General features: G+C 38.7%; 2 protein-coding genes across 4 annotated transcripts; both read right to left on the reverse strand.

Moving 5' to 3' along the window:
• Positions 1-7,311: 7,311 nt before the first annotated feature.
• Positions 7,312-9,922, reverse strand: LOC108988155 (receptor-like protein kinase FERONIA). Its single transcript, XM_018961301.2, has one exon. The coding sequence runs from the start codon at positions 9,898-9,900 to the stop codon at positions 7,498-7,500; it is 2,403 nt and encodes an 800-aa protein (XP_018816846.1). The 5' UTR covers positions 9,901-9,922; the 3' UTR covers positions 7,312-7,497.
• Positions 9,923-16,804: 6,882 nt separating this feature from the next.
• On the reverse strand, positions 16,805-23,238 carry LOC108988154 (receptor-like protein kinase FERONIA). Of its 3 annotated transcripts, none has more exons than XM_018961298.2 (2): positions 20,287-23,238; positions 16,805-17,590 (listed from the first exon to the last, which is right to left on the reverse strand). In XM_018961298.2, the coding sequence occupies exon 1, from the start codon at positions 23,010-23,012 to the stop codon at positions 20,298-20,300; it is 2,715 nt and encodes a 904-aa protein (XP_018816843.1). In that variant the 5' UTR covers positions 23,013-23,238; the 3' UTR covers positions 16,805-17,590; positions 20,287-20,297. The 3 variants fall into 3 exon arrangements, with proteins under 3 accessions (XP_018816843.1, XP_018816842.1, XP_018816841.1); XM_018961297.2 differs by lacking the exon at positions 16,805-17,590 and adding an exon at positions 18,813-18,871; XM_018961296.2 differs by lacking the exon at positions 16,805-17,590 and adding an exon at positions 18,823-18,881.
• Positions 23,239-26,066: the final 2,828 nt, after the last annotated feature.

Consider the following 26,066-nt stretch of genomic DNA (forward strand, 5'->3'; position numbering starts at 1 on the left):
TGTGAGCATGCTATTTATTTTTGAGCCCATGATATGATTGTCTTTGTGACATGTTTGACGTCTCCCCGCGGCGTGATGTCTTCGTGGTATGATATCTTTGTGGTATATTGATTCCCTTGTGGCATGATCCCTTTGTGGCATGATATATTTGTGGTATATTGGTGATTTGTCTATTATCATGTGGCCTTAAATATGATATATGGTTGGACATATTGGTTGAGATAAAATTGTATTGCTCATATTATTTTATTGAGAATTTATTTACTCTATAATAGTCAAAGAATTTGCCAACACCCACACCCCTATAAAATTGCTACTTACTAAATGCATGGCAGCTCACTACTTTATTTGACATATTTCTCAGAGTTGTAGGAACTTCATTCCTTTGAAGTGATAGCTTTTGAGCCCAAGATTCTAGAGTGGACATGGTTTAGTCACTTGATAGTTTTGTTGCGTGAAGATTATGCAACCGGCGCGGAGTCACTAACATAAGTTGTCCATGTGTTTTAATGAAATAGTCGTGTTTCACTGTAGATGGGTGTTTGACAGGAGGAAGGGAGATACAAGTGCTGTCAATAATGTTCTATTGACGAAACAAAATTCAAATGTTACAAGATCCCAAGCAGGATCATTTACAGAGGGGACTGGCACTCATTCCAGAACTTTCTTCCTCTCAGGATCCATGGTGATTCGGAGCTCAAGACCAAATAAAAATTTCTAACCTCCAAACATTTACAAAGCGATGAGAATTGGAAGCATACCCAAAAAAAAGAAAAAAGAATTGCTAAAAATGAAGAATTAAAAAAAAATTATGAGAATCAAATGGTTTTGGGGAGAAAAAGTATGGAAAAATAAATTCTAAACTAGAAGAAAAATCAATAGGAATAAATCATCGTCCCAGCAGGAATGTGGAAGCTTTTTGACAAAAAAAGAAAAAAAAAAGAAAAAGGAAAAATGGAGCACATTAGAATATTCAAATGGAAGATCCACTAATGAAGAGACATAGATAACAAGAAAGAGCCAAATGAAAGGAAAACTTGTTCAGGACTACTCAGTACGGATCCTCTTGTTGAAGCTCAAAAAGAGAGAAGGAGAAGGTTTGCTACGGAACTATAGAAATGAAAAGAAACTGTAGATGGGTTTGCAAACTGAGGGAGGTAGAGAGGAGATATCCTCAAGTTCACTGCAGATTGGTTTGCAAACTGGGGGAACTAAGGGAGGGAGAGAGGAGATTTACTTGGGTACTGGAATTGGAATTCTTCTGCAGTGAAACAAAACAGTAATAAAACATTGTCGTTTTTTCTTATTTCTCACTTACGCACACCACGTCAGATGCTGATTACACGATGACTCCACCAACGATTGTATGTAGCAATTTTCTTTGATATATATTTATAAACATGTAGGGAGAAATTGTTAAGGACGTCGCAGCGTCTAGTTCTCGGACATGAGAGGGTGGAAACCCAATGATGACCTTCGAAGATGGAACGAGAAGCATCTTCTTTGATGCTAGCCGTAGTGCCTTCGTGATGAATAGGGGAATCACGAGGTCGCGAAGAACCACTGCCAAGAGAGGGGTTTGCACCTTTGTCTCTTCCAGTAACCATGGGTACACAAAAACCAGAGGAAAGAAATGCAAGGAGAAGGATGAGAGGGTTTGCAGAGTAGAAGGCATGAAGGGTTTCGGATGCGAAGTAAGAGACGAAAGGAAAACGAAGCTTGTGCAAGAAGATAGGACGTAAGGAAAAAAATAAAAGTGGCAGGGAACAATAAATACCTACGGTGGTTGACAAAGGGGAACGTGTATCGACGTGATGATGAAACGACTCTGACAGACGTCCTGGAGGAATAACTAAGCAGAACCCCTAATGTTGCCCCAAGAACGAGTCTCACCGCATCGCACGTGGCGAGGACTCATAGGGTAACCATAGGGCTTTGGTCCAATTCAAAAGACCCAACACCTCGTGGTTTAAAAGCCCCATAGCACAACACACGATGAGGCTTCATGGGGTTACTAAAGGGGCGTCAATTAACTCTATTGAAAGGGTCCAACGACATCTAGTACAAATGTCCCATCACACCATGTATAATGAGATTTCGCAGGGTAACTGGAAGGGCTTTCATATCACTATAACGGCTTGCGGGGTGCCACATGGGCTTGGGTCACGGTGGCCAGAAAAATCACTCCAATCAAGGCTCAAACCCCTCTGGCCTGATAGGGCTCATGCCAGCTTATCAGGGGAAAGAACGCCCGCCCGCTTATCCTGGGACAATTAGGATATTCACTCATTCAAAGTGAGTAAAATAGCCCGAATGTTTCGGGGTTGAAATTTCAAATAGTAGACTAAGCAGGTAGTCCAGGTGATCCTAAGAAAACAAAAGCTCTATTTAAAGAATCCAGATATGCTAATGAAAGCTCTAGCTCTCGAATAATTTGGCTCTAAGGAGATTTCTATCATTACTGACTTAGGCATCAGAGACGTCCCATAAAACGCCCCAAGCCACTATACTCTTCGGTTGCAGGTGATCAGAAGTGCTTAGTAGTAAAACACATCCTTAACAGAAATTTTTTGTGGTGGTTTTGATTTCAGCAAACGAAAAGTAACGACATAAATGGGACGGCAGAGGCAAGCAATTAGAATCACCAACGTTCATGGGGCGCATCTTCTAAGCTCTCTTACTCAGACGGAAACATAAGAAACCATGAATATTAATAACAGAAATTGCAATACCGATAAGCTAGTTTGCGTTGCGCAAAAAGGAGATAGAGGAAGGAGACGTAGAATGCAAACGTGTTCATGGGGTTGGAGACAAGATATTACTATTTGAGAAGCTTAGCCTAATAAATCTATTTATATGTCTTATATTTTACACATCTGCCACCCCGTGGATTTAGAAATTTTCTAAATCAAATATGATAAAAAAAAAAAAAAAATTATGGTATTTTAGTTTTTTTAAGTTATCATAGGTCCCACTATAAGTTGTACCTTAACACATCAACTTATCATTAGCAAAATTCTTAATCCAATAGTTGATCTGATCCACTTTCAAGGATTTTTGTTTTTTTATTCAAATTCATATGGAAAACCCTCTGGTAGGCCCACAAATTCATATGGAAAACCTTCTGGTAGGCCCACAAAAATAAAGCTAAGTCCTAGTAGTTTAACCTTTTGTTGATGATCTTTTATCTGGTAAACAGCGAGGAACACGCGCGTACGTACGATTGAGCCAATTACAAGTTTGAGAACATAATATTCTAGTAAGTAAACTTATTTAAAAGGAAAAATATTTACATCAGCCTACTATTCATCACACACTCAACACACTTAGTGTATTGAGATTTAAAAAAAAAAAAAAAAATTGAATGCATGGTGTGTGAAGTGTGTAGGCTGATGCATAGAATTACCCTATTTAAAATGCAAAAGTTGATCATTACTAGTCTTTCGGATTCAATGGTGACCAATTTAATTATCCACAAACTCACATAATCTTGAACCATTAAAGCGTTAATTCTAGGTAGGTCATGCATGAGTCGCGATTAACAATAGATCAAAGAATCTTTTTCAAGTGTCCTAGTCTGGCAATCAATTTTCATCCAAGATAATATTCCGTTTGGATACAGAAACACTCTCAATCCATCTCATTTTATCTTATCATTATAACTTTCATAAATTTTCATACAAAATATAATAAACAATTCAATTTTTTCAAATTTCAAAACAATAATAATATTAAAAAATAATATTCTAATAATATTTTATTCAACTCATTTAAGACCATTTCATCTGATCATCTCACTATCTAAACCGGCCTATCTTTGACACATTTCTTTTTCTTTGTCCGAATGGAAGAAAAGTCTAGCTCTTACAAGTGAACAAAAACTATACATGCGTGTATTTCCCGGTAGAAAAACTACAAACAAACAAATAATGATGCGTACAGATAATGTGTAACTTGCTTAGAGAAAAATACCCGACACATATATACTCAAATCTTAGGTATTTTCTTTTTCCAAAAGAAAAATATATTAATACTGTTATCAGTTTGAATTGAAGTTGGGTACTAGACTATATAAGGGACACAACCATTATAAATTTGTAATACAAGTCTTTGATAAAATATAATTATTTTTCAAATTTAAACAAATAAAACAAAAACAAGTAGTACTTCATAAACTGACCTGATCATTATGTGTGCAATGAGTGAGAAATGTGACAGAAAGGATTAAGAAGGGTTAGGTCCACAAAGAAATTAAATTTTAAACAAGTAACGATACAAACTTACGTGACTTAATATAAGACATCATATATATATATTAAATCACATCAATTTGTTATAACTTTACTTTTGAAAAAAGAATTTATACACTAAGCGTCTCCAAAAGGGATTAGGATGTTTTAAGTTTTCTATTCAAATTTTTAAGAATAAAACGAGTGAGAGAAATACTAGTAATACGGACACCAATACACAATAATTCCCAGTAAATTTGTTTATCTCTGTCCTATAATTTATGACGGAGAATAAGAACATATTAGACTTTGGTCATTTATTTGTTGTATTGTATAAAAGTCGTTGACGTGCCCGTAAAAAGAACAAATGATATGTATCCTACACGTTGTTATGTAATTTGTTCATTACGTCGAAGCTCGCGTACGGAAATATTCTCTCTAAAAAAATATGGTAAAAAAAATCAAATAGCACTCCTCCCCCACCCCTCTGTTCCTATGCAGGCTGATCCAGAAGTTAAAGACCCCTCCACCCCCCGGGAAGATGATGCGCTCCTCTAATTTGGCTTCTCCCCTCCCACAGCCACCCATCCCATCTTTCTTCAACTGCGTGCATGCGAGCTACTGCACAAGAATATTGAACATTTATAAAGAATTATTTACGACGAAAATAATTATTTATAATGAGAATAGACTCATTTTGATAGAAATTAATCATTTTTTACAAGAAATAATTAGTTAAAATTAAATAATTTTCATATAGCGCTAGCTGCAAGGCATCACATGCACCGACAGTGACAAAATCAATGAATTGAAATACTTTGTTTAACAAATTTACAACTCTAGTAGTGGCCCTGTTGTTTACATCAACATTGCTTTTTATGTTAGGTATGATTATATGCAATGATTATATGCAAGAACTTTTTACTTTGAAACTTGGCTTACAAAAAAATAAGAAAAATCCTAATTTGGACAAGTTAGACAAGATGTTAGTTTAATTTTTGGATGTTGGTTGTCTTTAGTATTTATTGATCACCTAGCTCATGTGTAGTATTTTTCTTTCATTTTGCTGAGAAGAAGTACAAGATAAACTGCCGACAACAAAACAGATTGATCAAGGAATGAATTAGCTCAATCATGAAATTTAGGACCTAACGCTTTGCTTTTCTATTTGTAGTACACTAGATTAACGCAAAAGAAAATCGTCGTGGTTCTTTTCAGTCACGTCATGCAGTCTACAAAGCAAATGAATCAAACGTACCTGCAGGAAAACTTCTCATTTTATTTCCTCTGAAGGAAGAGGTCTTACGTTTATTTCTTAAAAAACATAAATGATTTAGGGTACGTTTAGACAATAAGATGAAATAAAATAAAATAATTTTAAATAAATTAAATAAAATATTGTTTTTACTATTATTGTTTTTTGAATATTTAAAAGAATTAAATTGTTTATTATATTTTGTATAAGAATTTGATAAAGTTATAACGGTGAGATTGATTGAGAGTGTTTATGTATCCAAACGGGGTTAATATTGAGAGTAGGAAAAATTTTCAAACTGTTACATAGTGCGAGAGAGTGAGATAAGATGACTTGTAAATAATAGTGAGATTGTTGAGTTGAGATCATGAGGTGAGATGGTTTTTGAAAATTTTGTGTGTTTAGATTTGGAAGTGTGATTATATGATTTTAACTTTTTAGAGATTTGATAAATGTGGGTCCTACCAATTATTGCATAGTATTTGTTTGAACTTGTTTTATTTATAAATATATTTATAAATAAGTAATAGTAATTTCTAAATTACCTACCCAAATTTATTTTTTATAATATATTTTATAATAATATTATAAGATGACAATATTTTTATAAAATTAAATTATTTTATAAAATATCAAATAAAAATATTTTTTATTTACAAAATAATTAAATATTTAAAAATATTTTTAATAAATATTTTTTATAAAAATATTGTGCTTAAAATCATTTTCTATTTTTAAGTACTAATGGTCATGATTTTGTCCAGCTTTTGAACTTACTTTATGCAAACACCATTTGTCATTGATTATTGAAAATTACTCAAATTTGTTTTGGCAAAATTCTATCCTATAATATTCTCAACAACTCGGCATAGAGCAAAGAATTGTTTTTGCCTATATATCTATTTTATACTTTGTCTCATATAAAATCACTTTATTTTATAATTTTATTATTATAAAAATTATGCCAAGACCAATCATTTATTAAAATAAATCTAGGTATAGACCTAAAATTAGCAATGCTAATTTGTGAAGAAATGTGCTACAAACTTTCCCATGTATGTAAATAAGTAATTTATCGCAAGACCCATTAAAAAATATATTTATAAATATATTTTGTTTATAATGATTTTTTTATTTATAAATATATTTATAACTAATAATAATTAATAAATTACCAATTCAAAAAATTGAATGGTGCCTTTAGACAACATCAGCTCGATATTTGCTCGATTGTGGCAGCTCAAGCGAACATCACATATGTTGTTCGCTCGAGGAGTCACTCGAATATAGTTCTAGTGAACATTACATAGATTGTTTGCTCGAGACTTCGCTTGAACCACAGTGAACATCATAAAGATTGTTTGTTCGAAGTTTTGCTCGAGTGTAGCTCGAGAGAAGTAATGACAGTTTGTCGTTACATGAAAAAACTTGACAATGTATTTGAAATCTCACATTTACCATTTTGATAAGTGGTGAGTTTTCCATAAGAGTGAGGTGAGAACATTGCAATTAGATTGTTCTATCAATAAGCCTGTATATATCCATTCTTGCTTGATGTCTAATAGTATAGAAAATAAAAGTGGTTGACTTATAGTTTAATTAATGTTCTGTTTGAATGAGCACCGCGGAGGATGGGATCGTTTGTTTTAGTCCTATGGGTACGCTCTCTTTATAAAATTAGAAAAAAAAAAAAGGAGAATTTAGTAATTTAATCACCATCCGTAACACGTGCATGCGGTAGAGAAAAAACAACTTTTTTTTTTTTGGCTTGAGAAGAACGTAGAAAAAAATTGAAAATTATCTATATATATATAGAGATAAAATTAAAAGAAAATACTACTCATGAAAATAATAAATTCCTACAGCAAATATAAGCTTATGATCAAATATCTGATGTAAAAAAGACATTCATGATGTGGACCCTATTAGCTAGCAAACCCTTTATCTCGATGCAGCTCTGAACAGCGCCGGTGGTAAACATGTCATCGCTGTCACTTATCGCCAACTTTTGAATCATCGAGCTGTTGAATTTGGAGAATCACACGAGCTCCCCTGAAGTTGTAATGCGAACTTGAGGCCACCCACGACGTCCTTCATGGATGGTCGTTTGCTTCTGTCATGCAGCAAACAGCTCATCGCAACCTCTACAAACTTTTTCAGACACTCTGGCGTAATCTCATTTTTCAAAAATGGGTCAACAATCTCATCAAGCTTGTCCTCATGATAGCATTCCCGGAACCACTCAGCCAGGTTCACTTGCTTCTTCGACGCCGTGCGAACCAACGGCGGTCTTGCGCACAGTACTTCACACAGCACTACGCCGAAGGAGTAGACGTCGGACTTTTCCGTCAGTTGCTGAAGTTTGAAGTATTCCGGGTCTAGATACCCAAAGCTACCTTTGACTGCGGTGCTGATATGAGTGATGGAGACGCTTGTGGGTCCCATTTTGCACAAGCCAAAATCTGAAGCCTTGGCTACCCAATTCTCGTCCAAAAGTATATTCGTCGACTTCACGTCCCGGTGAATAATCAGGTGGTTCGCACCGGTGTGGAGGTATTCCAACCCAAGTGCTGCTCCGATACAAATGTCGAGCCGTCTCTTCCACGTTAAAGGAGGATTGTCGGGGCTATATAGATGATCACGAAGGGTCCCACAGTTCATGTACTCGTAGACAAGTATCATCTCCCGGTCCTCGTCACAGTAGCCAATCAAAGACACAATATGACGGTGCCGTAGCTTGGAGAGGGTTGAAATCTCAGTCGTGAACTCGTGGGCCCCCTGTTGTGAGCCGGATTTCAGTCGTTTGATTGCAACTGTGGTGCTCCCATCTTCGACGTATCCTTTATACACGTTCCCAAATCCTCCAACCCCTATGATCAAGCCATCATCGAAATTTTTTGTGGCGGCTTTGATTTCAGCAAACGAAAAGTGACGACATAAATGGGACGGCAGAGGCGAGCAATTAGAATCACCAACGTTCCGGGAGCCCAATTTCTTAGCTCTCTTATTCGTACGGAAACTTATAAAACCAAGAATAATAACCGAAACTGCAATAACTATAATAACGGCCATGATCAGCGGTGACCACCTTTTGCTTTCCGTTAATTTTATGTTGCCTTCAGGGGATGTGGGAACCACAACTCCGTCCGGGTTGAGCCCAGCAACACTACCGTCCGATCGGTTCAACTTAAATATTTCCACACCGTTCAACAATACATCCTCTAATTGTGGTTTCACAAGCACATTAGGATGTAGCGCCAACAACAAATCTAGTTTGCGTTGGTTTCCATTAGGGGTAGAAACAATATAATCTTTGTACACTGGAATCCCATTGCTGCCGCTCCATACTATCACATCTGCATCTGTCTCCGCCGTTTGATTATCGATGAATATTTCAAAAACACGGTAGTTCTTGTTCACAATCTCTGGTATTGTTTCGCAGAAATGAAGCCTAAAGAGATAGTTAAACCCAGCGTCCACCGTGAAGTTCCACGTGAGGTTGGAATTCAAGTTGGCCGTGACATTTATACCCATTGAACGAAAAGTTTTGTACACAATCTCCGGCGCAGTGTAGGTCGGTGTCTCCGTCGTATACTGTATGGTGACATTAGGCAGTTCGTAAGGAGTCACCCCGAAATTGCCAATCACATACGGCATGTCGCCAACCCATGATCGGAACATTCCTGTATCCTCGACGCCCGAGACATCGTTTCCCCCAATGTTTAGCCTATACATGGTCTCCAGAGCGGTGGTGCCATCGAAATAGAAGGATGTGTGGTAATTTACAAAGTTGATTCCAGTACCAAGCAGGGCATTGTTCATATATAGATTATCCGGAATAGAAACGACCTCAATGCCATTAATGAAGGCGTAGGAGGTAAGAGATATAAAGGTTATGTTGAGACACTGGGTGCGCAACACGGGGATAATGAATTCTTTGACAACGACGGCTGCGGGAGGTTCCAGCGCCAAGATGGTAAGGAAGGCACTGAAGTTTCTCAAGAGAGTGAAATCATTGGCGGTGACGGAGAAGAAGGACTTGGATTTATCGACTGCGGCGTACGTGGCGGGGTAGAAGTAGAGACGAACGAACTTAAGGCCAGAAGAGACAGGGAAGGAGTAAGTAAAGTTGTTGGGAAAGATGCGTGCGGTCATGTAGGGAACTTGGGGCACAGAAGGGATTTGTTGAGTGGGTGTAGATGCATTGGAGGTAGTTTGAATATTGTGGGGAGAGAACTTTGATTGAGAATCGCCCTCCCAGTTCCGGCCATCGAGTGAGGCTGATTTGGTGGAGGAGGAGCCACAGTTGAGGAGAATATAGTCGGGAGCAATATATGGTGGCGGGCTGTGCTGAGCGGCGCCGGCGTGGGCAAAAAGGAGATGGAGGAAGGAGACGTAGAGGGCGAACGTTTTCATGGGGTCGGAGATAATTAGCTATAGGTATCTGACTAGCAGAGCCGAATAAATCTATTTATAAGTTTTATCTTTTATAAATTTATCATTTTAATTATACTAAAAAATAGAAAATTATAAATTATAAAATTATAAATTATGCGTTAACACATCAATCTCTGTGCAGCGAAATTGATGGTCAACTTCTTGTAGCCCACAAAAATAAGAGTCATGAGTTTTTTTTCCACGAACTCACAGTATATATCTTGATCCATTCACTTGTTTTAGATCAGAGAATATCTTTCTCTTTTAATTTTTGTACCCCCTAGCTAGCTAAGTGTCCGAGTCTGGCCTTAAATTTTGCATCCAAGATAAGTCTTTGACTGTTCTTCTCTTTCTTTGTCGGAATGTAAGAAAAGCCTCTTACAATTGAACCAAAATTATACACGTATAATTATACGTGTATTCCCCGGTAGAGAAACTACAAACAAACAAATAATGATGCGTGTAGAAAAAGTTGCTTAGAGAAAAAAACACGACGACATCCTCAAATCTTTGGTATTTTCTTTTTTCAAAAGAAAAAATTATACTAATACTGTTATCAGTTTGAACTGAGATTAATTAAGTACTAAACTATAAAAGGGCCGGGACACAACCATATAAATTTCTTATACAAGTTTTTGATAAAATATAATTATTTTCTAAATTTAAACACATCAAAATCAAACAAAATTTAAATAAATTAAAAATGGATGAGAAATGCTGGCCCGTTGGGTCAATCTTACAAAAACAAGTTAACTGAGTGTGCAATGCTAATTGAGAAATGTGACAAAAATGATTAAGAAGGGTTAGATCTAAAAAGTAATTTTATAAAAGTAACTATACAAACTTATATGATTTAATCTGAGACGTTAAATATGCATTATAATAAAAATAGTTTTATAGTCTGAAAGCATTACATTAAATTATCATATCAATTATTTTTTTAGTTTTAGAAGATTTCTTTACATGATCATGTCACCAAGAGTTTCCAAAAGGAATTAGGATGTTCTAAGTTTTCTATTCCAGTTTTTAAGAACAAAATGAGAGGGAGAAATACAAGTACGTACACCAATTTACGGTAAATCCCAGAAATTTATAAAGGAGAATATATAAGACATACAGAATAAGGCAGAAATGGAATGGAGGAGCATACCTAGCTATAACCCCATTCGAGACACTCAAATCTTTGGACTTTGGTCATTTATTTGTTGTCTTGTATAAAAGTTGCCGTACACCGCAACCTTGGTGTACATTTAGACATGATATTTGAACAAGTTAGACATGATGTTATCTTCAGTTTTGGATGTTGGTTGTATTTACATTTATTTATCTAGCTCATGTGTAGTATTTTTCTTTCATTTTGCTGAGAAGAAGAAGAACATAAACTGCCGACAACAAAACAGATTGATCAAGGAATGAATGAGCTCAATCATGAAATTTAAGACTTATTCATCCATGAAGTACGCTTTGCTTTTCTATTTCACTACAAGAAATACACATGGAGGCAGCCGGAATTCCCCTAGCGTGACTTAACTCTTAGGGGAGGGTTTCCATCCCCCCAAGTTGGCAACAGCAGGCGATGGCCAACAAACACTGACAACACTTCTCTTCTTTTCTTTTAGGCACATGCTAAAATAAAGCACAACAACATAAAATGGAAGAACTAAAGAACCAGGATATGTAAAGTGAATCCAAGAGATAGACGGCAAGGAGGAAATTGGCACAAAGGAGAAGTCGAGAGACATCGGCCTAGTCAAACAGTATCACTAAAGGCCCTAAAAGGACAACTACCTAACAAGCGCGAACGAAGACAGTGCAAATAGAAGAGCACTCAGCCGATGGGGTTGTCAGGAATAGGTTAGGTGCTGGCAGGGTGGACCGTAGGGCCTTGTATGGCTACAACACCCATCGCCTAACGCCAAGCCCGTAATTTCTTGCGACAAAACCCCTAGGCTGGCCATAAAAGAAATGGAAGAAGAAAACAGTAGAGAAAAATGCATAAAGAAAAGTAGCCGAGCACAACAAAAGGTAAGATAGTTTCATTAATGAAGTCGCATAGTTACAAAAAACAAGTTGCAACATGAAGCCATAGAGTCACAAAGAACAAGTTACAACATAAAGCCGCAGAGTTACAGAGAACAAGTTATGATGTAAGGCAGCTAATTGCAATGACATACAACGAAAGTCAACTAAATACGACAGAAAGTTGTGAAGGCGCAACAAACCGAAGCGTAATCAGATCAAATTATAGTAGAACTGGCAGATAGAGATCTCCATTACTACGATGAGTTGAGAATGCCCGAGGTTACCTTTAAGAAAATCAACAGGGATGTAATGAGGTAATTAATTGAGTTGTATAATGATAGCAACCGCCAAGGCACCACCTGTCGATAAAGGATGAAAGGCACTGTTGGAGGAGGTGAAGATAGGTTAGGAAGAAGGAGAAAAATCACCTTGAAGACGGGCTCAGGTGCAGGATATGAAGAAAGAGAACGCATTTTTGTACGAGCAAGGCAAGGTTGAGCTTTGGAAGAGGAGGTCCAAAGCCAGAATCTCAAACAGCAGAGAAGAGCAAGACATGTCAGAGAAGCCGCATGGAGTGCTGCTGAGGAGAATCTACCATCAGCAGGTGGGATCGTTCCAAGCAAAGCTACCATTAAGGGTGCTCTGGATTAATTTCCTCCTGAGGAGAGTAGCTCGCTTCATGGACACTTCATGCGGAGGAAGCCCTGGCACACTCAGGTCCCTTAGAACGCATTGGCGATTCCGGAGGACATGAGTCTTTATCCATTCCAAGTTGTCGTTGTAACCGAGGTACCAACCATCATCACAAACGCCACTAACATAAGACAACTCTTCCCGTAGATCCTGGATGGTAGCATCACGAGTCTCCAAAGCGCACCCTGGCTCAGCCTGATCGGCCTCCAAAACTTTCCTTCGCTTCCTTCCTTCCTCCAGAGCCTTTCTCGTCCGCTAGAGACTTGGAAGCCTCCTCGAACCGATCCGTCAGCCACTTGTCTGATTGTTGGAGTCTTGCCTCTTGCGCAATTCTTGGTTTAGAGACTTTTGTAGCCCCACCCTCGCCTCGGAGGCAAGGTGAGACGCAGAAGACCAACCTCATCTCGAGACCTCGACAAGTAAATGAGGGTCTCCTCGACTCCTTCTCTCTTTATCTGCTCATCCACGACATAGCTTAAAGCCAATTGTGCAAGCGAATAGAGTGCTCTGGTCTCACTCGCCACCTCCTCTCAACCGTCTACAATGAATGTTGCCAGACACTCCAAGCCCTACCACAGAAGTCCAGGTTAAAATCAAAGAAGGAAACAAACAAAAAGTGTAGAGAGTGCAAGCAAAGATCTCACCCTAGAAAAGAGCCTCTTGAGCCGGCTATCTGTCTTACGGATGCGGTGGACTTGGGACATGACCTCCCTTATCGAGAAGCCTATGTCGAAGTGCAAATTAGTCGGAGAGCCAAGTGCCAACGAAGGTTGTCCTCAGCTAGCAGAGCGTCTGAAAAAACGTGGTCCGGATGGACCTTCACCCAGGGACGATCGGGGAATAAGCGCCGATTGGCCTGACTGATAAGGAACTCATATCCCTCACCAGACAAAAAGAAGAACTGACGATTCCACCCTTCAAGGCATTATATTGCAACTCCAGTCGAACCAATGCTTGGACTGGTCTAAAGCTATAGATGTGACGGCCTTGCCTCAGAATATTGTGGGTGAGGAAAAACTCGCACACTGTATGATCTAGGTAGTCAACCTCAACCTCCACCAACGCGCGACACCAGATGACGCAGCACGATACAAGGATCCTCCATACTCTAGAAGAGAGCGAAATAGGCGCCAACTCATGGGAGCCATTGATAATCAGAGGGAAATAAGAGAAACAAGAAGGAATGATACAAAAAGAGGTGTTTGAAAGTAGAAAAAGAGCACAAAATACCAAGTAGAAGAGAGAATGAGCTAAGTAATCCATCGCTGAGGGAAACGGCCTTTATATAGGCAAAACTGGCAGTTGATATCCCGAGGCAGTAGGAACTCATGTGCCCCACTGAGTACCAGAATCCGATGATCGTCGAGATTCCAATAGAGCGTATCCACTGATGCGACGTGAGAAATAAATAACCGACTGACGTAGAGTAATGATGAAGGGACTGAAGGGACACCATTTAATGTGTAACAGTACCGTCAAAATACAGCCATGAAAGCTGGAGACGAATTGTTGCAAGATATAAAGTAAAGACAAAAGGCCACTCGAACCTAACTGGGGAATGGGGACGCAACAGGCGAGCACCAATAAGTCTACAAACCTCATTCTAGGAAAGAAAATGTTGTGTAGTCTTAAGTGCAAAAGCTAATTAACCAGGGGAAGGCATAATTCCTCTCGAACCCATCAGAGAGGAGCTGGCGGGATAACTGTAAGGATATTTTCTCCACTTCACAAGCCCACTAGGCCTTAGCCTGATACCCGACCCCAAGGCCTAAGCTTACCCATGAAGAAATGTGCATAAAAGGAAAAGCAAACAGGTGGCGGATGGGACAGACAGGCTTGACATATCTTAGCCACACTCCAATCGTGGGGACTTACACAAGGCAGAGCGGGAAAGATGGGAAACCCTTGATCCTCTGACATGGGAACATCGTCACCGAATATAAAGTGAAATTAGGGAACCACACCGCATTAATGACACTACTACCCGAGCTACACACCACGTTAATGATGTCGTTGTAGAGCTACGTCGCATTAAAGGACTCTAAGAAAATGAACAGTATAAATGACGCACTCCATGGGGGCAGACATGATCTCCCAAAAAAAAAAAAAAAAAAACTCTGGTATAAATAGCAACTCCCAAGTACGAGAAATGCTTTCAGATCACTAGACTCTCTTACTTATTTACAAACTTTCAAGAGATTTTACTGACTTTGGCATCGGACACTCCCTAGCCCCCAGGCCACCCTCTCCTAGTTGTCTTCTTCTCTATTTTTGCAGGCCCACTTCTAAAGACATAAGTTGCTGAAACATGGCCCAAAGGCATATGAAACATGACGTTAAGATGTACCATTGATATGTGTTTTTCTTTTTTAGGTTGAAATGGGCTTAGCTTATTTTGTTGAAATGTATGAGTAAGTTTAGATGAATTTAACTTGTTAATAGGAAGTTGTGAGTCTCATCAATAATTAATTTAAAATGAGTTGAGATAAATTAAGTTTGATTAACGACCTGCAAACACAACCTTAATATTGGGTTAGTTAAATGATCAGTAATCATCCGCATGCAAGTTTTTTACAAATTTATTTTCAATGAAGTGATAATCTAAATTTAAAATTCAAATATTTTTTAATAAAACGAGACAATCCCATTAATCTTATATATTATTAATTAGTCTACCGTAAAATCACAAACAAAGTTACCACTTTGGATTTGGTCGATTGTTTGCTTATTTATTTTTGGGTCGTACGAAACTTTACAATTTTAAAATTGATCAAGTATTCTGGCTTGGAGTGATAGGAGGGAATAATTATGGTGCATTTAACACACACATGCCATATATATGAGCTCGGTCATTGGCAGCATCCATGAATACTGTATCACTTGCTAGCTGGTATTAAAATTAATGCGTTTCGCCTCTAGAAAAGGGCACGACCTTGAAGCAATGGAAGAATATGAAAATTTTTATTCATAAGCTTTACACACCACACACCATCTTTTTTATTATTTTTTTAATTTTTTTTCTCTTATCAAATATGTGGTATATGAATGATGAATAGAAAAATTCAATTATTTTAAGAAAAAAAATAATTAAAAATAATTTTTAAAAAAATTATTGTATATGATTTGTGGGGCTTATGAAGATAGTAATGCTCGAAGAATATATACTAGCGAGCTCTCTGATCTCTTATGAGCTTTTATTCCTTCTCTGATCTTGCGTGTTATTTGTTCCATTTCTGCTCAAAATGGTAGGCCCCAATTAGTGATTTCAATCCTTAGCTTCTATATTATGTTATTAGATCAGAAGGTTTTTAGTTAATATTCAGGCTGGGGTTACTCAGCTTCCTACTATGCATCATGATTATGTATTGTCCAAATTTGTTGATGTTGTAATTAATTTGAATATTAAGGAATGTTAAATGGTGGGTGGGCGTGTCTTGGGCAAAAATGAACTATAGGCTAATGATGACTAATTAATGACTAATGAGGTTATTTGTTGGCTGAATTGCGTAGAAGTACTATTAGATAAGTACTGGGTACTTCCAATTTATGAAAATATGGGAGAAATATCTTAGGCAAGCTGATAGGAATGCGTCTTCTCTCGAGGATGCGAACATTTTTGCCAGATTGTTTGCACCCGATCGAGTTTACTATAATAGATCCCTCGAGTTTTTTTAAGCAATTAATCAAGCTATTAATTTTGGGGAACACACTTTAATGGGTTCTATTTTGATCTCCTAGATCTCATAGTTATGTAAGGGCTATTGTGAATATTATAACGTCTTATATATATTGTTATTTTTTTACAGCTTAACCATGAAACATATTTCATAGTATGACTTCGCGCATACCTTCTTTTTTTTTTTAAAGTTCAATCAATAATATCATTCAATTCAATGTTTGGTCGACACAAACTGTATCACATAAAACTGCCCTATACAATTCCTTTGGACATTCATCTATCTAGACTTGCACCTCCTCCCTAGACATGTCTATCTTAGCAAGTTGACGAGCTATATTATTACATTCGCTAGGAGTATATTGAATTCTCCACCCTCTTCTATTTTGGAGAATACCTTGGATATCTTCTATCAATTGGTCATACCATGCCCAACATTCCTCGACATTATTCATAGCCTTTATAACTTCTAAAGCATCTCTTTCAAATGTGACAGAATTAAAGTACTAGTTGAATTCAACACATAATTTCAAAGCCCTCCATTAGGCCAATATTTCTACTATCATTGGGCATGTAACTTCCTTCCTACTCATGCACAAAGAAACCAAAGTCTCCCTTTGAGAGTCTCTGATAACAATTACTGCAACATCCACTTGACTTTGACACCACTGCCAAGGTGGTCTCCACTTAGCCATGCCTCTGTCAGTACTCCCAACAACTTTTGACCCTCCCTAGATTGTTATGTGCTTGCGTGAACTCATCAAGACTCTCGCTTGCTTGTTTCACTACCACTCTAGGACTAGTGAAGGTCCTCTAAAAAATCATTTTTTACTTCTAGTCCAAAGCCTCCTCGTGATAATTGCTATAACATCAAGTCATTCTGCAGAAGTTTCAGAGATATATAGCTTCTTCCATAACACTATGAAATCAACTTCATTGTTGGACTGTTTGTGGATAGGGCTTATAAATTCAACCCACACATCAGATGCAACTATACAGCTCCACAGGGTATGACAAATCGTTTCTTCCTCTCTTTCACATATTGGGCACAAGGGGTTCTCAATAATCTTCCTTTTAGTCAGGTTCACTCTTGTAGGGAGACAATTATTGATGGCTTTCCAAATGAAAGTCTTCACAACACCTAGAGTATTCAACCTCCAAACAAGATTCCAGCTTTCACTTCCCATTAGGCAACAAAAGGCTTCTCCCTTCACTTTCTTTCTTCTACTCATATGGTCAAAGCACCTTGCTGTAAGACATCATAATCTCTCTCATGGACTGCAAACATACTTTGATCATCACGTTCTCTATCAAAATGTAATTTGTTATAGACATCATGTATGTAGTTGTCTTTACAGTTTTATGAAGAGTCAATCTACGTGCCTCTAATGTGACTTAATACTCTCTATGCACACTGTAAAGTGAGATATTTTGAGAACCTTCATAAATCTACTGATAATTTTAAAAAAGTCTAGCATAGTATATATCAAATAATCTTATCAAAATTTCTTGGACGGTCAAATAACCCAACTTTACATAAATATATTTCCCGAAGAACATAAATTGAAGGCCAGTCGACTTGCTAATTTATATACTGATCAATGGTGATGGGGAAATTTTGTTTAATGCAAAGCTGGAACTTCATTGTATTGTGACAGACACACTAACGATGAAAAACAAATAAAAGCAATGATCAAGCAATCACACGATACATAATTTACATGGTTTGACAACGTGCCTACGTCTACATAGTTGCAGAAATTTTCTTGATTCTGAGGACATTAAAATCAACAATCTCAACTCACACGCTCTAGGGATTTTTCTCCCACAACATGCACTCACACTTTGCCTCTCTTTTGTTCACTCTGCAACTGCTGAATTTTCATGTACGTTAAGTAAAAATATTACATATATATAAAGAACAGCGCTGAAAATCCTAATTGGCAAAAAATTAAGTTCTTTGTTAAAGCGGCGTGTAGAGTGCACCTTGAGCGAACAACCAATGAACATTGGCTTGAGCAGTGTGTCAAGCATAGTTTGAGCAAATACTAGGGTTTGTCTTACTCGAGCCCACTGTTGTGCGAGACTCTAGTGAACATTACAGGTTGAATTTCGATGGAGCCCACTGTCGAGCGCATCTCAAGCAAACTCACAGGTTTAGCTTCGCCCAAGCCCCAAGTCGAGCGAAGTCACGAGTTGCGCCTTTTTTGCTCACGAACCAAGCTCCACATGCAACCCATCTTCACATGCCAATAATTATTTCCAGCCAAGCCCTATCGCCTCTGTAGCTCATAGCTCCCATCTTCAAGCCAAAAGACACACTAAAGTCGAGTTCGACTTCAATCTCTCATGTGTATCACCCTTTGTCAACACATCTACTGGGTGACTCATAACGCCCAACTGCACTCCAACTGCACTAGGAGTATACAGTCTCTAACTAATCCTGCCAACCTTAGCCAACTTCCCCAGGCTAAGATGATCAACGACAAAACTGACTCACTTTTTCTTCATCATCTGATTTGCATGACAAAGCCTGCCTTTTTGCAATCTTATATTTTCCTGCACATCACTAGAATTTGATGTTAAATACAAAGAGTTAGATCTCTTACCATGTGCCATGGTAGGTTGTGGCCCAGCCTTGGCTACATCACAACCCATGCCACGAACAAGCCATGGCCCAGCCTCCGCTACACCATGGCCTGTGCCACACGCAGGCCATAACCGGAGGCTAGCCTTGGGCCAGCCTACAGCATGCCATGACAAGCCATGCCAAGGCCATGGCCAAAGCAAGGCCACCACCAACCCATGGCTAGCCATGGCCACCAAGGAGACATAAAGGAGGGGGACTCAAGACTTCTAGAAGATAAGGTTTTTGGAGAGGATAGAGACAAGATCAAGCAAAACTCTCAAGTGATTACTCAAGATAAGGTAGAGTCCAAGATTGACTCTAAGAGAGACAAAGAGAGAGGAAGAGTACTCCAAGATGAACTAAGACACCGTGAGGCCACCAAGAGGGGATAAGCCTATCCCAACATTTTAGGCTTTATCTCCTAGCTTTTAGACTTTATCCCCTATGTTTTAGACTTTATTTTCCTAATTTTTAGCATTTCATTTGTATAGGTATTTTGCTAGAAAGCCCTATAAATAAAGACCTTGTGGCCTAATTTTTATTTATTCTTTGGCTTTTAGAAATTTCGGCTAGGCTTGTTTAGTTCTTTAGATTTTGGGTGCTAAGGTGATTTGCTCTACACTTGGGCTATTAGGGTGCAATTCGTGAACCCCTTGTAGAGAGTGGCTCTTTACAATCCGTGAATAAGAGTGACTCAATTCTATGATATTTTCTTGCTTGCCTTCGAAACACCTACCTGAACCCTCGTTCAATTCAAATACCAATCTTTAACCTCATATTGTCGGATCTAAGCTTGTAGGAGGAGATCTTGTGTTTCTTTTGATTGGTATATGAGGCTTCATCATTCGGATCTAAGGAGAGGAAGACTTGTGTTTAAGGGCTAGACCGAGGCACTTAACAGGCGTATCGAGCGCGCCTCAAGCGAATAGCCAATAAACATTTACTCGAACGAACACTAGGGTTTGTGTTTCGCTCGAGCCTATTGTTGAGCGCACCTCAAACGAACTCACGGGTGGAGTTTCGCTCGAACACTAGGCCGAGCGACAATCGAGCGAATTCACAGGTTATGCATTTTCTGCTCACGAACCAGGCTCCACACGCAACGTCCCAACACATTGGCAGTTTTGTTTCATGTAAGTACACATGGTGATGGATTTTTGGTGATTGAATTTTATTGGAAATATAGCTGAAGAGTAAGCCTATGGATCTTGAAATTATATATAGAATTAGTCATTTGAAGAAAATAATAGCATCAAGCTAATAATATATAGCTGAGTTTTGATCTTTATAATTAAGCATTAATTAATTGCACGCTGTTATGCTATGTTTGAGAAGAGTTACATACCATATTGATCTTTATCGTCCTTTCGGATTCACGAGATCAGAGAACGCTGTCCCAGAGATCAAGCTATATGATTCCTTTTCCCCGAAACTCGGCTCCAGTTCGCTGCTGCCACCCTTTCCATTGTGCTCGCTTCCACTGCTACCGGTAAAAACGGCATCACAATGATCCCCAATTACTGATTTTTTACCAGTTTTGGAATGTTGCAGTTGTAGCGCAAATTCGAGGTCTCCAACCACATCGTCCATCGATGGTCGCTCGACTCCATCGTCAAGTAAACAACTTACTGCAATCTCACCAAATTTCCTCAAACAATCTGGCGAAATCTCTCCTGTCAAAAATGGGTCGACTATCTGATCAAGCTTTCCGCTCTGATAGCGTTTCCGGACCAACTCTGATAGGCTCACTTGCTCTTTATCAGCATTGCGAACCAAAGGTGCCCTTGCGCACAACACTTCACACAAGACGACGCCAAACGAGTACACGTCGGACTTCTCAGTCAGCTGCTGACGCCGGTAATACTCTGGATCCAAGTACCCAATGCTGCCCTTGACCTCTGTGCTCACATGGGTCATGGAATGACCTGTTGGGCCCAGTTTAGACAAACCAAAATCAGAAACCTTTGCCACCCATTCTTCGTCCAACAAAATATTTGTCGTCTTCACGTCTCGGTGAATGATTGTGCGGCTTGTGCCCCTGTGTAGATAATACAACCCATGGGCCGCTCCGATACATATCTGGAGTCGTTGCTCCCATGAAAGAGGTGGTTTGTCGGTATTGTAGAGATGATCCCGAAGCGACCCGCGGGCCATGTAATCATAGACGAGGATCATTTCTTGTTGTTCATTGCAATAGCCAATAAGAGATACGAGATTGAGGTGGCGAAGCTGGGAGAGCATCCGAATCTCTGTCTGGAACTCGTGGGCACCTTGTCTCGACCTTGGATTCAGTCGTTTGATTGCAACAAGGGCGGCCCCATCATCAATATACCCTTTGTAGACATTGCCAAAACCCCCAACCCCAATGATGAAAGCATCGTCGAAATTATTGATCGCAGATCTAATTTCAGTCAGAGAGAAGCAACGGCACAAATCAGATGGAAGAGATGAGCCACTAGTCCTTGACTTGGTTTTTGAAGGCGAAAACGGATACCACCAACTTGTCCCATCACTGGAGCCCTCCTGCTTGATCCTCTTGTTTCGCCTGAAAATCAAGAATCCGACAATAGATAGCATGGCCACGATGAAAACTATACCTCCAAGAGTACCAATTATTGCTTTCAAGATTGCAACCCTTGTTCGCCTTTTGTGCAATTGGCTCGGCGGCGTAGTGGTTGTTGGGGTCAATATATCACGAGGGTCGAGATTGGGTCCAGCGAGATTGCCGTCGACGTTGCTCAACTTGAAGATTTCAATACCATTCAAGATAGCATCACTTCTGGCTGTTTGCCAATCAGCTGGGTTTGCCTGCAAAGCGACAGAGAGGTTTAGTTTCTTCTCATTTCTTTGGGCATTGGGCATCAAGACTGCGTAATCCTTATATATTGGAACCCCGTTTCCACCACTTTGTCTTATCACGTCGAATCCTCCCTCTGCGGGTTGATTATTTATGAAGATGAGGAACACTCTATCACCGATTACACGAATCTCCGACTCGAACTCGCAAAAATGTAACCTTACCATATACATGAACCCATAATCCACGGGAAACTGCCAGGTGAGAATATACTTCTTGTTTAACTCATTATCCATTCCCATAGACCGTGCGGTTCGATAGACATCTTCTGGCGCAGTGTAAGCAGGGATTTTGGTAAACTGGGGGTGGGCAGTTAAGTTGACAGGTAAAACACTTGTCCCAGAGGACGTCAGGTAGGCGCCCTCAGCTGACCACATCCGAAACATTCCTGTATCTTTATAAGGCGGTATTTCACCTGCACCCACGTTTATGCGGTATAACATTTCCAGAGCAGTGTTGTTTTCGATGCGCACACGCTGGTTTGGTTCTCCGATAAATTTGAACCCATTTTCTGGATCGTCGGGTTTAGTGTAGTAAAGATATGGTGGCATCGATACAACTTCTATTCCATTGATGAATGCATACGAATCTATCTTATCTGGGCTTGGAATAAAAGTTATGTTTAACCACTGCTCATCTACCACGTTAATGCAGAATTCTCTGTATATAGTATCCAAAGGATTATCATCGAAATCGGCAGTAAGCGATGCATTAAATTCGTGAAGAAGAGTGTAGGGGCCAATTTTGACAGAGAAAAGGGCTTTGGAGCGCTCAAAGTTTTGGTATATAGCTGGGTAGAAGTACAGTCGGATGAATTTTTGGCCAGAAGTGACCTGGAATACGTAGGTGAATTCGGAGTGAGAGACGCGTGCTGTGAGATAAGGTACACTGGTCGAAGTTGTTGGTTGGCTAGCCGCAGAGGTAACTGATGCGTTGTTTTGTAATTTTTCAATGGGGAAGATTGAGGAGTTAATGTCTCCGATCCATGTCCTACCATCTAATGATTTGATAGAGTGGCCGGAGGAACCACAGGAGAGGGTAATATTTTCAGTAGGAGTATATGGAGGTGCCAATTCGCCGGCAATAGGGCGGATGAGAAGGTGGAGCAAGAACGAGAGAAAGATTGTGGAGAGATTTGAAAGGGTTGGCTTACAAAAATTATTACAGCTGGGATTAGTCATTGCGGAAGGGAGAGCTAGAGAGATGGGAACCATATCAATGTTAAGGTATGGCTGTATGTATATAAAATGTTAACGTGGAGTCTCTATATAAACCCACTCGCATCTAAACCTGATATATATGATACATATCGTGTCATATACACCAATTTTACTTCAAAAAAATCATACGAATAATGTGCATTATCACCACTGAAGAGCATAATGACAGTACCATTTTAACAGAATAAAGTCTTGCAATCCCGGTGAGTGGGGAATTCGATCGGCCAATGAAATTTGCTTTCTATGCTTAATTACGATTTTTGAGGTTAGAAAGCTGAGAGGCTGCTTGACCTGGAGCGATTGATGGTGGTGAGTGGTCCATGAAGCCTTCATCATTAACTTCTGAAAGGTCTTCGATCTATTTTCATCATTAATGACCAAATAATGTGGCGTGGATGGTACGAGCAGTGTAAAGAACTCCAAATATAAGAATTATTTTTGAATTAATGGCTTAATTCTTAACTGAAGAAGCAGTGGTTACTCTAGAAGGATATTGTGTGAATACTTAGTGGAAGATGCACTTTGTTGAGTGGGTTGGGAGGTGGGCATGACCAGTAGTGGATGGGAGATTTGGGGGCCCAGTGTGGGTTGGAAAACCCGGAGCTGGAGGCCGACTGGTCATGATTGCATTCATCATTAGTGTGGTAGACTTGCTTTGTTTAGTGTTGATTTCTGAGCGGAGTAGAATTTTTTTTTATGGGTAGTACTGTTGATTATTACCCACCACGAAATGATTTCAGCATCGAGACGTTTAGCTAGCGTCCATTGAACTTTGGAATGGAAGATCATGACTCGTGAGCTAGGTTTTCATCGATTCTCTTCTGTCTTCTGATCTTCTCTTCATTTGGATCGATGCATACCTTCATGTATCCGAGATATCGGCAGTGGCAAATTTGTTTCGTACTAATTAACTAGAAACCGCCCATCAAAATATACTGTGAGAAATCTAGAAAAATAATGATAGACAAAAATTAATTATATTATTAATTTGAGCGTTGTTTGAGAAATACTTTGTATCCCTAATCACTTTAATTCCTCGATTAATGTGGACTTACTTGGAGAAAAGAGAGATGCTTCCTCCTCATCAAATATATATATAATCTGCCCCCATTGCCCACCCCCCTTATACGCCAGCTCGGGTTTCTCATGTTGTGTAGTTTGTGACTATGCTAGAATTTTGGAAGCAAATGTGCATTCCTTGATATGTGTGATACAGTTTATTTTAATATGAAAATGATGAACAATTTATAAAACAGTTTTTCTTGATCGGAATAGAATTTATATCATTCATTACCGATCATCCTGATCTAAGGGGATGGGGAAGGAATAGTAATTAAGAGAATGATGGGGATAGAATTCTTCGTTAAATTTCTTCCTAAAGAACTTCAAATGCCATGCTTTACACATATTTTACTACTTGGGAAATTTTCCTTACACAAAGGTTGAACTTCAACGCGAAAACCTTTTTTCTTTTTTTTCGGTTTCTTTATTTTGATGGAGGTTAATTATACCTGAAGTGTATCTTTGGGAAAACTCGAGAAAGACTAGGTGCATGGTCTGCAGAGCCATCACCAAGGCGAGTAATCTATGGCTTCATTATCTTCTATCTATTCATGTCTGGCCTACCACTTAATTACTTTTGGAGTTTGGACAATTGAATTGGCGGAAGGAAGCACTTTAATTATTAAAAAAAATAAAGATTTGAGATCAGTTATTTACAACGAGAATGATTTTCGTAAAAAATAACTATAAATAACAAGTTTTCTTGTAATATTGGTGGAATGGGTGGGCAGTTGGGGGCACTTCAGTGTATGGAAGAGTAATACAGCTTGGGTGGTGAGCGTGCAAAAACGTTGACGGCTACTAGCTAGTAGTGCTAGAACACAAGACTCAAATTCATTTCGTAGAACACAAGACTGAACGCAGTATTAAATTTGAAAAAAACTAGACAAAAATAAAAAAAGAACACGTACGTGAACTTTGTTTCATCTAAAACAACCATTAATATAATAAAACAAATATTTCGAGATTTTTAAGTTAGAAGATGGAGGAATATATGAACGATTAATTCATGTGAATTTCAACATCCACGGCTTTACTGTCTGTGTATACCAACTTGGCCCAAAAAAACTCGGCTCTGATTGAATCAGACCGTCTCCATATTGCCACGTAAGGTCTGCAAAGGCTATCTTGATATTGTCATTGCAGCTTCAACCACCACAATCGCACCGGCTGTAAAGTGCAGCTAGCGTCCTATTAGAGCATTGATAATGGACTAATCAAATGTTAATATAAGTCTAAACTTTAGCTAGACGTAAGAAAAAATTTTCACATTAGACTAGCCAATGGTCCAAAGCTTAAGACTTGATGAATAGTAAATCTTAAGTCCTCTCCAAATATGGCTAGTTACTATTCACAATGGAAAGTAATATTTAATTATTTAATCACTTCCCTCTCTCTTTGAATGGTAAAACATGCATGGCAAGCACATTATTTCTATTGATTGATAGAGTAGACACATTATTTTTATAAACTATGAAGATTTAAAAAATATATAAATTGTATTTATAAAAAAAAAAATAATAATAATAATATAATATTATTATTTTAATTTTATAATGACTAGTCTAATATGGACTCACCTAGTCAAAAATTAATATTATAACCAAAAATTAAAATTCTAACCAAATTTTAGACTAAGATCATTGCCAATGCTCTCAGCGCATTATATAAAATGCGGAGATCAAGAAGAGATCAGAGCGGAAATTGAAAGCATGGAAGTTAGTGTAAAGAATGTTACCTTACTTGCCTTCCTCCCACTTATTATTATGCTCATGGCTCCGCCAATTAATGGTCCTCATGGAGCTACGGCTTCTACTTTAATGAAGGAGAACAACGGCACCACCATCCGCTGCATTAATGGCTTCCTAGATGAGTGCCTTTTAGCCCATCATGACTACCTAGATTTGGAGTTTATGATGGTTCGGGATTCATGACTACTTACGGTTGGTTTTTTTTTTTTTTTAAACGTAGAATAGTAAATAGTTA

Source organism: Juglans regia, chromosome 1, assembly GCF_001411555.2.
Source record: "Juglans regia cultivar Chandler chromosome 1, Walnut 2.0, whole genome shotgun sequence".
Taxonomy (NCBI): domain Eukaryota; kingdom Viridiplantae; phylum Streptophyta; class Magnoliopsida; order Fagales; family Juglandaceae; genus Juglans; species Juglans regia.